This window comes from Bombus vosnesenskii, unplaced genomic scaffold (genome assembly GCF_011952255.1).
Source record: "Bombus vosnesenskii isolate JDL3184/JDL3185 unplaced genomic scaffold, Bvos_JDL3184-5_v1.1 scf7180000014006, whole genome shotgun sequence".
NCBI lineage: Eukaryota > Metazoa > Arthropoda > Insecta > Hymenoptera > Apidae > Bombus > Bombus vosnesenskii.
Genome location: NW_022883325.1, coordinates 16,834 through 29,310, shown reverse-complemented (window position 1 = coordinate 29,310; position 12,477 = coordinate 16,834). Strand labels below are relative to the sequence as shown.

The 12,477-nt window shown below is 35.6% G+C and overlaps 1 protein-coding gene across 1 annotated transcript; it reads left to right on the top strand.

The window, feature by feature from the left end:
• The first annotated feature begins 7,123 nt into the window (after window positions 1–7,123).
• Window positions 7,124–10,600, top strand: LOC117239448 (general odorant-binding protein 56d-like). The gene is made up of 5 exons (XM_033505009.1): window positions 7,124–7,261; window positions 7,807–7,882; window positions 7,945–8,036; window positions 10,174–10,282; window positions 10,402–10,600. Exons 1-5 carry the CDS (start codon window positions 7,214–7,216, stop codon window positions 10,485–10,487), a joined length of 411 nt encoding a protein of 136 aa, XP_033360900.1. The 5' UTR covers window positions 7,124–7,213; the 3' UTR covers window positions 10,488–10,600.
• The last annotated feature ends 1,877 nt before the right edge of the window (window positions 10,601–12,477 follow it).

Sequence of the window (12,477 nt, the reverse complement as noted above, 5' to 3'; positions counted from 1 at the left end):
AGATAGTTAATTCGAAATTATTGAGACCATTTTGTAAGAGAGCAGCGTAATCAGCACAAATAACGGCGCTGTCATCTGCATAAAACAGGAATTTATTATACGTAAAGATAGATAATGAGGCATGACATTATTAATAAGGAGTAAATAAGAATCAATAAACGTTCTTCTACACCAATGTTTCAATATATGAATGTTTTCTGCAATTATTATTTTTCTATATTTTTAAATTCTTAACGCTTTGCGTTCCAGGCCTTTTTCGCTGGGACTGTCAATTCGAGACAATTTGCTGCATATTTAGTGTATTTCTTACAGCTAACATAAAATGATTTCACATACAAATTAACATATAAAGTTATTATATTTTAATATTTTATGTATGTTTACTTCTCAAATGTTATCTTCAAATTAAGCACAGAAAATAAATTAAAAATATACAACGCGATCATAAAACTAATCTAGACGTACGGAATACCACTATGAGGAACAGCAGCAATGAGCCATATAACCAAAATAGAGACAATGCAAGCAAAAATTCTCAGAACAATAGTAAACGCCCCATGGTACGTTAGAAACGAGGACATTCGGAAAGACCTGGGAATACCAACGGTCAAGCAGGAGACTAACAGATGTGCAAGAAGGTTTTTTTTTTTTATTTATTTGTTGAAATTACAATCAATTCTCGCGTTGAGAATTTTCAGTAATTTTTCTGGCGTGGCGCAGTGACATGGCTGTTTATTTACAATAAGTTAATACTTATTATAGATAGGTATAATTTATAAGTATTATAAGTAAGTGCATATGCTTAATTTGGATAATTAAATGTAGTAACTTGTGGATTCTTAGAGTAAGGACAAGTGATTGCTGGTAGAGTTTAAAGTTTAAGGTATTTTAATGAGTGATATTCAATAACAAAGGACAGACTACGATATCTTCGCACGCCGACTCACACTCCGTGTCCACTCAACTCGCACTCTGCTTCTCGACTGACTCTCGGGCCGTTGTAGCACTCTATTGTCTATTGCTGGGCCCACCGCACACGTGTTCTACAGACGCTCGTAGCCAGGGTCACGTAGGTCCTTTCGGCTATTTATCTATTTACCTGAAGGACCCGGTAATGCATCGATGGAGCCGACAGCGCCTCGGCTCTCGCGACATTGTCTGTAGTTAGCTCGACGTTTCTTGGGCCCTTCTTCCCGATACTACATAAATGAATCTAACGTTTAGGTCTAGCGGGTAGTGCCTCTTCAGCCTGCGAATCTGGTCCGTCGTATCGAGTAGTCCAGTGATTAGGGGGTTTCGGTGTTTGTTGATTCTTTTGCTATATCTGTCGCTATATTTTGCTATTTCCTCTTTGACGATGGGTATCTTGAGGTCGCGGTGTATTGTTTCATTGGTTACATACCAAGGTGCGTCAATTAGGGATCTTAGCGTTTTCGATGGAAAGCGTTGGAGTATTTCAATGTTGGAGTTACTTGCTCTTCCCCATAGTTGGATTCCATAGGTCCAGACAGGTTTTATTACGGTTTTGTAGAGGGTAATTTTATTCTGTATGTTTAGTTTGGAGCGTCGGCCCGTGAGCCAATAGAGTTTTTTTAGTTTGTCCTTTAGTTGCTTCCTTTTATCTGAGATGTGTGTCTTCCACGTTAGTCTCCTGTCCAGGGTCATCCCCAGGTATCGGACTGTGTCCCTGCTAGGAACTGTTGCATTGTTGATGGTGATCTGGGGGCAGGTTTGTTTTCGGAGCGTGAAGGTTACATGTGAGGATTTCTTTTCGTTGACTTTGAAGCCCCATTTGTGAAACCACTTTTCCATGGAGTCGAGACTTCGCTGGAGAGTGGATGAGGCTATTACCGGGTCTGCGTGGGTAGCTAATAGCGCTGTGTCGTCTGCAAATGTCGCTATTGTTATATCGTTTGATATAGGTAGGTCGGCAGTGTAGATGGAGTACAGTAGGGGTCCGAGGACACTACCTTGGGGTATGCCGGCTTCTATTGGGAATGTTGCGGAAGTGGCGTCTAGGCATTTAACCATGAATTGTCTATTGGTTAGGTAAGATTTTAGGATGGAGTAGTAGGGGTGGGGTAGGATCTTTTTAAGCTTGTATAGTAGCCCTTCATGCCATACTTTGTCGAATGCCTGTTGGATGTCTAGGAAAACCGCTGTGCAATATTTTTTCTTTTCGAGTGTTTGGCTGATCGTATGAGTTAAGCGGTGGATTTGCTCTACTGTAGAATGATGTTTTCGGAAGCCGAATTGGTGATCTGGGAGTGTTTTCAAGTTCTCTAGGAGTGGAAGGAGTCGGTTCGTGAGCATCTTCTCGAATAGCTTGGACAGGGTAGGTAAATGACTGATTGGGCGATAGGAGCAGGTTTCGTATATCGGTTTACTGGGTTCAGGGATGAGGATAATCAATGAGATTTTCCAGGCCTTAGGATAGTGTTCAAGGCGAAGGATAGCGTTAAAAATCGATGTGATGAGTGCTATCCCTTTTGTGGGAAGTTCCTTGATTGCTTTATTGCCTGTTAGGTCGTGTCCTGCTGCTTTCTTGGGGTTTAGGCGACTGATTGTTTCTATAGTCTCTGCAGAGGAGAAGGGTTCGATAGGAGGGGACATTTGGAAGGGGGTGTGCAGGTATTCAGTAACGTCCGCGGCGGCTTGGGGGGAATGGAGTTTGAATACTTTTGACAAGTGTTTAGCAAACAGGTCGGCTTTTTCTATAGGGCTTCGCGCCCATCCACCTTGCGGACGGCGGATAGGTGGGATTATTTGTGGGGGCGTGCGAGTTTCCTGGAGGCCTTCCATAGTGAGTAGTTGGCATCGGCTGTGGGGGATAAGCTGGCGAGGTATTTATGGAAACAGTCGTTTTTATAGTTTCTTAAGGTTCTGGATAGCTTTCTAGTTGCGTTGTTAAGTTTGCGTTTGTCATCCGGTGTTCTATGGGTCTGCCATACTCTTCTTAGTCTACGTTTTTCTGCTATTTGTTTTAGTATGTATTGGGGATATTCTTGTTTGCTGTTAGATGGCTTTGTCGGTGTGGAGATGTGCAAGAAGGTACAGAGAAAGAATAGCAACGCGCCCGAACCGGCTGGCAGTGAAAACGATCAATACATCAAACATAAAAAGAAGATTAAAAAGGATACACCCAACAGATCTCACAAAGGACATAAGCTAACAAACAAACACCACACTAAAGAAATAAATCAATCAAATTCGAAGTTGGTATCCCACTGGGGGTAGCCATCCCCATGTTATATTATTATATCACTAAACTATAATATTTTACCAAATGTCCTAGTGGACAAATTGTAAAATGTAAATAAATAAATGAAAAAAAAAATTTTGTGTCGCGGTGGTACATATACTGCTGACAACTGGAAATAGTCGCTGCTAGTTTGTACTGTAACGGTGGTTGCTTGGATATATTCCTTACAAACTTGGCTGTGTAAATGGTGTTTAATGTCGTTTATTATTATTACTGCGGTCCCTCCGTGTGCTTTTCCTGAGCAATGCTTGGTATCATATATGATGTAGTACGGTATTTTTAAATAGTTTTTTATAGTGAAGTGTGTTTCTGAAACAAGTAGTATATTATTGTTGTACAGGAATGTTTTAGTTTCTAGGGCCCTTTTGTTGTAGGCCGTTAGAGTTGGAACTGAAGGCTGCTATTTTAAGCGTGTCCATTTTTATTTTTTGCTTAGCGTGTTTGTGAGTAGTTTTAACATGAGTGTGATTTGTTGCGTTTGCTGTTTAAGGATTGCGTTTTGTTCACTTATCATTTTTGCTAACATTTCCGTGTTTTTAATGGATAGCTTTATCAGTTCTTTGATTTCTGTAGCGTCGTCGATGGTGTTCATATGTCAACGAAATTTTACTACACACAGTATCAAAACATAATAACACATGCTATTTCATAGACACAATAATCATATCTCAAAGTATATATATGCATATAAATTTTATTTATATAATTTTATATATTTGGTATTAAATATATAATTTTATTTATATATTCGAAGTGGCACGCTTTCAAATGGGTAACGTATCCTATCTTAATACTTAATACGTCAATGTCGTCAGTAATCAGTTTTGACTAAAGATGATTTTCTATGAAAATTTCAATCTATAATAATATTTCGTTCGTTTAAAAAGTTAATAAGTTAATTAATATTCGCTAACTTTCGATAATATACGTTTGTACTGTGAAATATTAAAGGATGAATATTAGTAATGATAAAATCATTTTTATCAGTCATTTGTATACAGAAGAAATGAAGCAATAATTTCTTAGTTTTATCTCTGATGTTTATAAAGCACTTATAAAACATTGTATTACAGTTATACTTTCATACTACACATGACTAATGTATTATTCTGTGACGCAATGATTAAACTTTTTTTAATGTGTTAGTGCATGTATGAGCATAGACGTCCTAATGCATCAAATAGTTAAAAAACCTCAATATTGATGGCAGCATTGTCTTTTGTCATTGAAAGTAATTCCATTTTCATATCCCGTAAATTTATTTTATAAACAATAGAATGGAAAAAATCTTTGACGAAATAAAAATCTTAATGTCGTAATTAAATCACAAATTAATTATGGTACTAATGTTTCGTTTAGGCGAAAAAAATTCTATTAGGGAGATTCTATTAGATGAAGAACAAAAATTATTCATAAAAGAATAGAAAGTTGGAGAGTAATGACGATGATAATTAAGATAAAAACATTAAACTTTGATCTATATTGACTTCACAACAAAAAATATATATAAATCACACGTGCGATAACCTTACTCGTGTCATTAGATAAAATACTTTATTCATTGGAAACTTTACCAGAAAAAACTAAACTAAATATCAATATGTTTTGTGTATAGAAAATGACAATTTTTTAATAAAATAAAAATATTTCGCAATTAAAAATTTTAATTCCCTAAATTGTAATAAATATGTACCAATATTCATAGCTTGCAATAGGCATTAGCATAATTATAGGCAACGTGTTATTCTTATAGAAACAAATTCTGAAAGAAATAGTTTTCTATCATAATCTTTAAATGTAAATTTATTATTAGGTTTCGTTTCACGTAATGATTATTTAGTTTCCTCAGTTTATCCTTTTAGTCACTTCTTCGTTAATTTAATCGATTGGATGAAGAAATAGAGATGACATCCTTCTTCACAGAACAGCGTTTTATATAAGACTATCGATATAGTTTCCTCGTATCAATTTTTTAATTGAAGGTTCTCATCACCTTCTTATAACAATAATTTTCTAATAATTCTAAGATTATTGTAATAAATGTAAAATTCGTATTTGAAATTTTGTCGTTTATAGTTTATTGCAACTGATTCAAGAAACTATTTAAAACGCATGTCCATGACATTGTGTATGGTTGTTAATTATTCACTATTTTCTTGGTGCTTACCATAAGGCATTAAAAGTATTAAAAATATAGCAGCATAACCAGATTATGCCACCTGGAATTCATAAATGGCCATCAAATCATCGAGGAGTTATAATTGTAGCACAGCTACATATGTATATGTTTCATTATTATCGTACGTAATTGCAAGTTTATAATTCGTCTCGTTATCTCGACGAGAATGGTAAATGTAATTTCTGTATTTTCCAATTGGAGAGAAGGAAATAGTTTATACTGTATCATTACATTTATCATTTCTCCTGTGCAGCAGCTGACCTCGAGAAATCGCGTCGAACTCGCTTTATCGTTCTCCAGCTTGAGTCCTCCTGCATAAAAATAATATAATATTATTCTAAAACAAAACAGAAAAATTCTTTTTGGTGTTATTCAGTGCATAGTTCCATTCGTCCTTATCAGTTACGAGTTTAATGTCGCATAGCAACAAGAGCTATCCAATTCCCAATATAATTACATATCAGCGTAATTAGAATTGAATTAATGTGAAATATTCTCTGTTAGCGCCTCAACCTTGCCCTTCCATTTGTTTCAATTTATAAAATCATTGACTCACATTTAATATAGTAATAAGAAGTATGAAAATTCATGTATCACCAACACCTTGATCATTCGCCTATTTAAATTTTATCTAAGTGTTATTAAATATTATTATTTCAATGTTGTGTTACTGGAAAAAGATCACGCAAGGAAAATAACCATTATACTCGATTAATTAAGACGTACAATTGATTATACAAAGCCACCAACAAATCCTCATACGTAGGATCATTATGAACTGCAGCGTAACCTTCACTTCGGATAGAGAACAAAAATCTCGTGTCAGGTAGATCCGGCAATGTCGTTCAGAAAGGTGTACTATTCAAGAAATTGATATACGAAATCTGTCGATTGTGCTCATTAAGTATTATGATTTGTAGATTTTGAAACGGGCTTTTGCGAATGTTTTAATCAATGATATATACTCATATTTTTCGCCGAATCTCCTTCCTTTTGCAGATAGAACATTTAGTGATTTGTTGTTTTTTCAAGCATATTGTGTGATATTATAATATTCTTTGCTAAGAGCTAATGTAATTCATATACGAATGTTATATATATTTTTTATATGAACATACTATTGATAAAGAAATTATATTATTCTAAATTATATATTGCCCAAACTAAATGTTGTTAATCAAGTATCATCAAGTGTATTAGTCAATCAAGTATTAAACTTTCAAATTTAAAAATTGTATGTCTAACTACAAATTTATAATACAATCTGAGCAAGATTAAATAGTATACTCATTAATCAGGCATTTCATCGGACTTATAAATTTTAATGATATTTCAAATAGATTTTTCTGTATTGAACATTAATATTTATGAGTTTAGAGGTACGAATCTTCAAAAGACGAGAATTTATAGATCTATCTCTATTTATGCACGTCATCATTCTGTCTAAAAATAACCACTTTTTTACTCTTGAATGTTTCAAGAATGGAACAAATTATCTCGATATATCTTTGTCCTTTTTTAGATACTAACAAGTACTCTCTTTTATTATATTCTGGTAGATGACCGGAGGCGAAATATCGATGAGTTTCCATACGGGAAATACAGCAGCATTTGCCATCACCCAATGGAGGGAGAAATCATGGGACGTGCCATCGTCAATGATTGTAGCTATAACTATAAAAACTCGAGATACATTTAATGCGTATTCAGTTCTTAGTGAACATTCGTACAGATCGTGTTTACTCGAGCTCCTCAAGAACTCTTAAAGAAAGATGCGCTTGCCCGCTATCATCTTTACCTTCTGTCTAGTCGGTGCTTTGGTAAATTTTGAAATCTTTTACTCTTCTCATTTTTTCTGTTATCATTTTAACTGCAATTTATTTAACCTTTTTAATAAATTTCTTTCTTTTACATATAATATTATTGTTTTGAATTCTCTGAATAAAGATATCTTTATCGTAGTCGTTGTATAATGATTTTATTAATTTTAATCGTGCGACTTATCTGTCTTACGTCCTGGAAGTGATTAAGAAGATTTTTAATTGAATTAAACAATAATTTCGGAGCTTGTTATTACATGACTAAGGCGATGTATAAGAAAGAACTCAGTGGCTGCAAAAACAGAATTGTGTTAACATCAAGGATGAAAGAAATATAATAATTGAAATATAAAATTTCTTCTTTTTGAATCTGTTGAAGGAACTGATAGCTCTAAAAAGTTAATTGTCATATCAAAAAGAGAAAAGAAAGAATTCATATGTGTATTTTATACTTACAAACTGAAAACATTAATCATTTAAACTACTAATAACATTTCACTAAATATTTATTTAAAAGTCTTTACAATATATACTGATATTTTCAGGCGCTCACAGAGGATCAAAAAGCCAAATTGGAGGAATACAGGGCAGCTTGCACCACAGAGAGCGGTGTCGACCCACGTAAGTGGCAAACAACGAAACAATTGAACAGAGAACTTTAATCAATATTATTCGATTTTCAGAGGTGGTAGAAAATGCAAAGAAAGGCAATGTTGCTCAGGACGATGAAAAACTTGCTTGTTTCTCCTTCTGTATGCTGAGGAAGATCGGAATCGTAAGTAACGAAATTGTGTAAATTGACTTATAAAAAATATTTGTATCTATATTTGTATTCTTTGAATCAAATTATAAAAAACAAAAGGACTGAGACTTACAACAGCTACGAACATAGATTTAAAAATCAACCGTTCCGGTGAAGAGCAGAAAAATATCAAGAGCGTATCTCTGGCCTGACAGATAGATATAACAGTTCATCGCTGTTTTGTTCATAAGAAAAAATACCGTCCCCAGTGTATTTTCAACCAATCGCGGAGAGACACAATCGCGAGGAGAGACGTCAACGGGAGTCGTAAAGTCGTAAATAATAATCGACACCACGAGCTGATCGATCCCCTGATTTCCGTTAAGATAATAGGGGTGATTCAGTTATTATAACACTGTGATTCACAGGGTTATAAGGTTTTTATTTCCAACACTTAAGTTGTTGAATAGGTATAAATCGTAGATGACAATTTGTCGCACGAAGATAAGATAGATATGCACAATAGACCAAGGCTCTTATAGTTGAATTTAGTATGTTAGTGGACGTAGCACTAGAGCATACTTAATAGAGGAAGTGAATGTTCGGTAATCCCGAGAACCGACTTAGATAGATAATGTGAGTTAGACTTTTCGTGCTTAGACTTTGTAGAATAAGTACTTGACTTTTCTAGCGGTATAGAAGAAGTAAAGTACAGTGACGATGCTGTATCGGAGGAAAGCTAGCGATGGGTGTGTCTAGCGCACGGGAACATCGGATTTGTTCATGACAGTTTTGGTCAGGAAAGTGAAGGCAGTATACATTGCTCCTGATTGGATAAACGTAGGTTGGTGGACTAGGAAGGGTCTTAGCCGCCCTCGATAGAAAGTTGCTAGTGGGAAGCATCGTACGTGCGAAAAACTAACTTCCCGTGTCAAGCCGTAGTAGACAATACTTTTTAAAAAATGATTTAGAAAAAAGATATTTGTTCTGTCTGAAGGACCTTAGCTAGCAAATTACTGGGATTTATGATGGGTTCTTAAGACTATTGAGGGTACGCAGTAAGGATGAGGGGACATCTGGTTTCCGTCTGGCCGCGGTGTATGACCTGGTCTAGGTAGAGGGTCGTCCGACGTAACACCCAGTAATACATTCTTCCACCTTTCATATTATACGAGATATACAGCTTATATACATTATTTCTCCACGCAAGTTGATTATATTGTTTATCAGTGGTAAACAGAGACAAATTTTTAGATGTTTTCATAAAAAGAAATAATACTAGATTTTCTCGTGCTATCATAAAAAGTTCGATTTAAAACGTTTCGTCTTGATTAAAAAGGATTATAAATGCATGGAAAGGAAATGAATACATGAAACATTTTTTTTTATTTATTTATTTAAATTTTACAATTTGTCCAGTAGGACATTTGGTAAAATATTATGGCTTAGTGGTATAATAATATAACATGTGGATGGCTACCCCCAGTGAGATACCATCTTCGAATTTGATTGATTTATTTCTTTAGTGAGGTGAGTGTTTGTTTGTTAGGTTATGTCCTTTGTGAGATGTGTTGGGTGTTTCCTTTTTAATCTTCTTTTTATGCTTGATGTGCCGACCGTTTCCGCTGCCAGCCGGTTTGGGTGCGTTGCTATTCTTTCTCTGTACCTTCTTGCACATCTGTTAATCTCCTCCTTGACCGTTGGTATTCCCGAATCTTTCCGTATGTCCTCGTTTCTAACGTACCATGACGCGTTTACTATTGTTCTGAGTATTTTAGATTGCATTGCCTCTATTTTGGTTATATGGCTCATTACTGCTATTCCCCATAGTGGTATTCCGTATGTCCAGATTGGTTTTATGATCATTTTATATATTTTTAGTTTGTTTTCTATACTTAGTTTGGATTTTCGACTTGTTAGCCAGTACATTTGTCTCCTTGCTATCTGTATCTTGTCTATTATTGCTTTAATATGCTGTTCCCACGTGAATCGTGTATCTAAGTGGAGTCTTAGGATGGAAAAATTTGACATCAATTTTAAGACTTATATATTGATTAAGTGTCGTTTATTCCTTTCTATGAGTTATAATCTGAAATCCTAAATTCTTCTCGTATGGCACCCTATATATAGAAGAAAATAAAAGAAAAATGTTTTTATTTCTATTGCACAGATGGACGAGGATGGAGATATCAAGGAAGACGTTGCCAAGGAAAAGATGATAGCAGGCGGATCGCCCGCGGACAAAGTTGATAATGTGGTCTCCAAATGCAAACACATCAGTGAGTAGGACATCGTTGTTAAAAATGTTGTCTCCATTTTAAATATTAAATAAAAATTTAGTAAAGCATTTACGATACGAACAGGATTATTCAATGATTCTTATTTTTTGTCATCACAGCTGGTCCCAACAAGTGCAAGAAGGCTGGTAACTTGATGAAGTGTTTCTTAGAGAACAAGAGCTTCAACGTACTTGAAAGCAACTAAAAATTAAACTGTTGAAAGAAAATGATTTAATTCGCAATTCAACACATTTCGTATTTTAAAAAACACAAAATATTTGTAGATTTATATTAATAAATTATAATACTTTAACACTATTACTTGAGGTCTTGAAGGTCTTTGTTCATCTATTCACCCAGAGAAGCAAGTTATTTCTCCATTTTGCTCACGTATCTCCAACTGTTATATGTCTTATATAATTATTTATCTCTGTTACGAAATTTATGTTAGAATATAAATCATTCTGCTAATTATGCAAATGGTTACAATGTAATAAAAAACAGAAATTAAAACTTGGATCCATAATTTAAATATTGACATTTTATTGAAATATATGTCGGAGAAGGGTCAGGAATAAAGTTGTGGGCGTTTGATGAATTTTAATTGGAATCGGCTATCATCGTGTTATAAGGAAGGTACGGTTTGTTAATACGAGTATGGATACTATCGACTCGACTATCAATCGCGGCGGTTGGACACTCGCGATACTAGTGATGTTGGTCTTAGGTTCAATAACGAATCCGCGGTTAACGGGATGATAGATGTACGTGCTCACAAAAATCTAAATCGGACTCTTTGCGAAAACGTGGAATATCCACCGAGCGTACAGACACAAAGTAACTCGCTAATACGACCTCACGAGAGAATGATTCTCCGTCGCGATGATGCTGCAGAGGAAAACTATGATGGGGTGTGTCTGAGGACACGAGATCATCGGATTCGTCGAGGATACCCTTCGTTCAGAAGGTGAGGGAATTCAGAGGGCGTTGCTGCTAATTGGTCAATCTCCATATCGGTGGTTAGAAAAAGATGCTAGCCGCCCTCGAGGGAAAGTTGCTAGTGGGAGACGCCGTTCGTTGAAAAATAGATCTCTCCTATCTTCCCCTAGCTGGGACAAAGACTGTTTGTTTAAAGGACTTTAGTCAACTAAATTCTAAGATTTATGACGGGCCCTCAGGCTAGCTGAACATGTACTCCGGAGACGCATCGACATCTGGCAATCATCTTGCTCGAAGAATAGGGTCTGCGTGTGGCGAGCCACGGGACAGAAACCGTTGGAATGTTTACTGTCGCGTGCCGCCACAAAATTTCTTTTAAGGAGAGCTATAGAATTACTCGATACCTTTGTTAGATAAAGCGTTCATCCCGTGACCGCGGCTACGTTCGGCGACTGGCTGTCGCCTCGAGCCCAAGCTCATTATCACAACTCGCGAACAATTACAATCGGATTGAATAACTACAATTGTTTAATTACAGCTATAGTAGACTCTAGATTACAATATTGCGGGATTATCCAAAATTCCAAAGGCTCCGGTGTTCTTTTCATCTCCGACATATAGATAAAAGTATAGCTCTCCTGTTTTTCACGATAAACGTAATAAATCATGGTACGAAGTTCTATAAGATATAAAATCTATCTTATATTACATTTATGATCTATGCTACTTATATGCTTATATGCTTTGAAATATCTGTGTTTGAAAATTGTAAATTGTAATTCTAACACACATATTTTTAATGAAATGAATAAGTATTTATTTGAATAACATGGAAAGTAGACTATTCTTTCCTATTCCCTTGTATTATATGTCGGATTTACATTAGAATTAGGGTTGGAGGCGTGAAACGAATCTTCGTTTGGATTACACGTTGTCGTTATGCAATAGAGAAGACATTGGCTAGTGCAAATACGATTATCATAGAATCGGACAAGTAACCGTGGTAATTAGATACTCGAGAAATTAATGACAATGATCCTAGGTTCAATAACGAATCCGCGGTCGACGGGATGATAGATGAACGTGCTCACAAAATTCACTGGTCGTAAGGGGTTACTCTTTTCGTCGATGAGATCGCGAGAGAGAATGACTTTCCCGTCCCGATGATGCCACAGAGGAAAACTATAATGGGGTGTGTCTAAGGACACGAGAGCATCGGATTCGTCGAGAAAAGCCTTCGTTCAGAAAGTAAGGGA

Bases quoted from the DNA above. Each gene is read 5' to 3' on its own strand.
- LOC117239448 (XM_033505009.1), top strand. From the start codon at position 7,214: ATGCGCTTGCCCGCTATCATCTTTACCTTCTGTCTAGTCGGTGCTTTG. The intron at 7,883-7,944 runs GTAAGTGGCAAA...TTCGATTTTCAG, and splicing joins AGAGAGCGGTGTCGACCCAC to AGGTGGTAGAAAATGCAAAG. The intron at 8,037-10,173 runs GTAAGTAACGAA...TCTATTGCACAG, and splicing joins TGCTGAGGAAGATCGGAATC to ATGGACGAGGATGGAGATAT.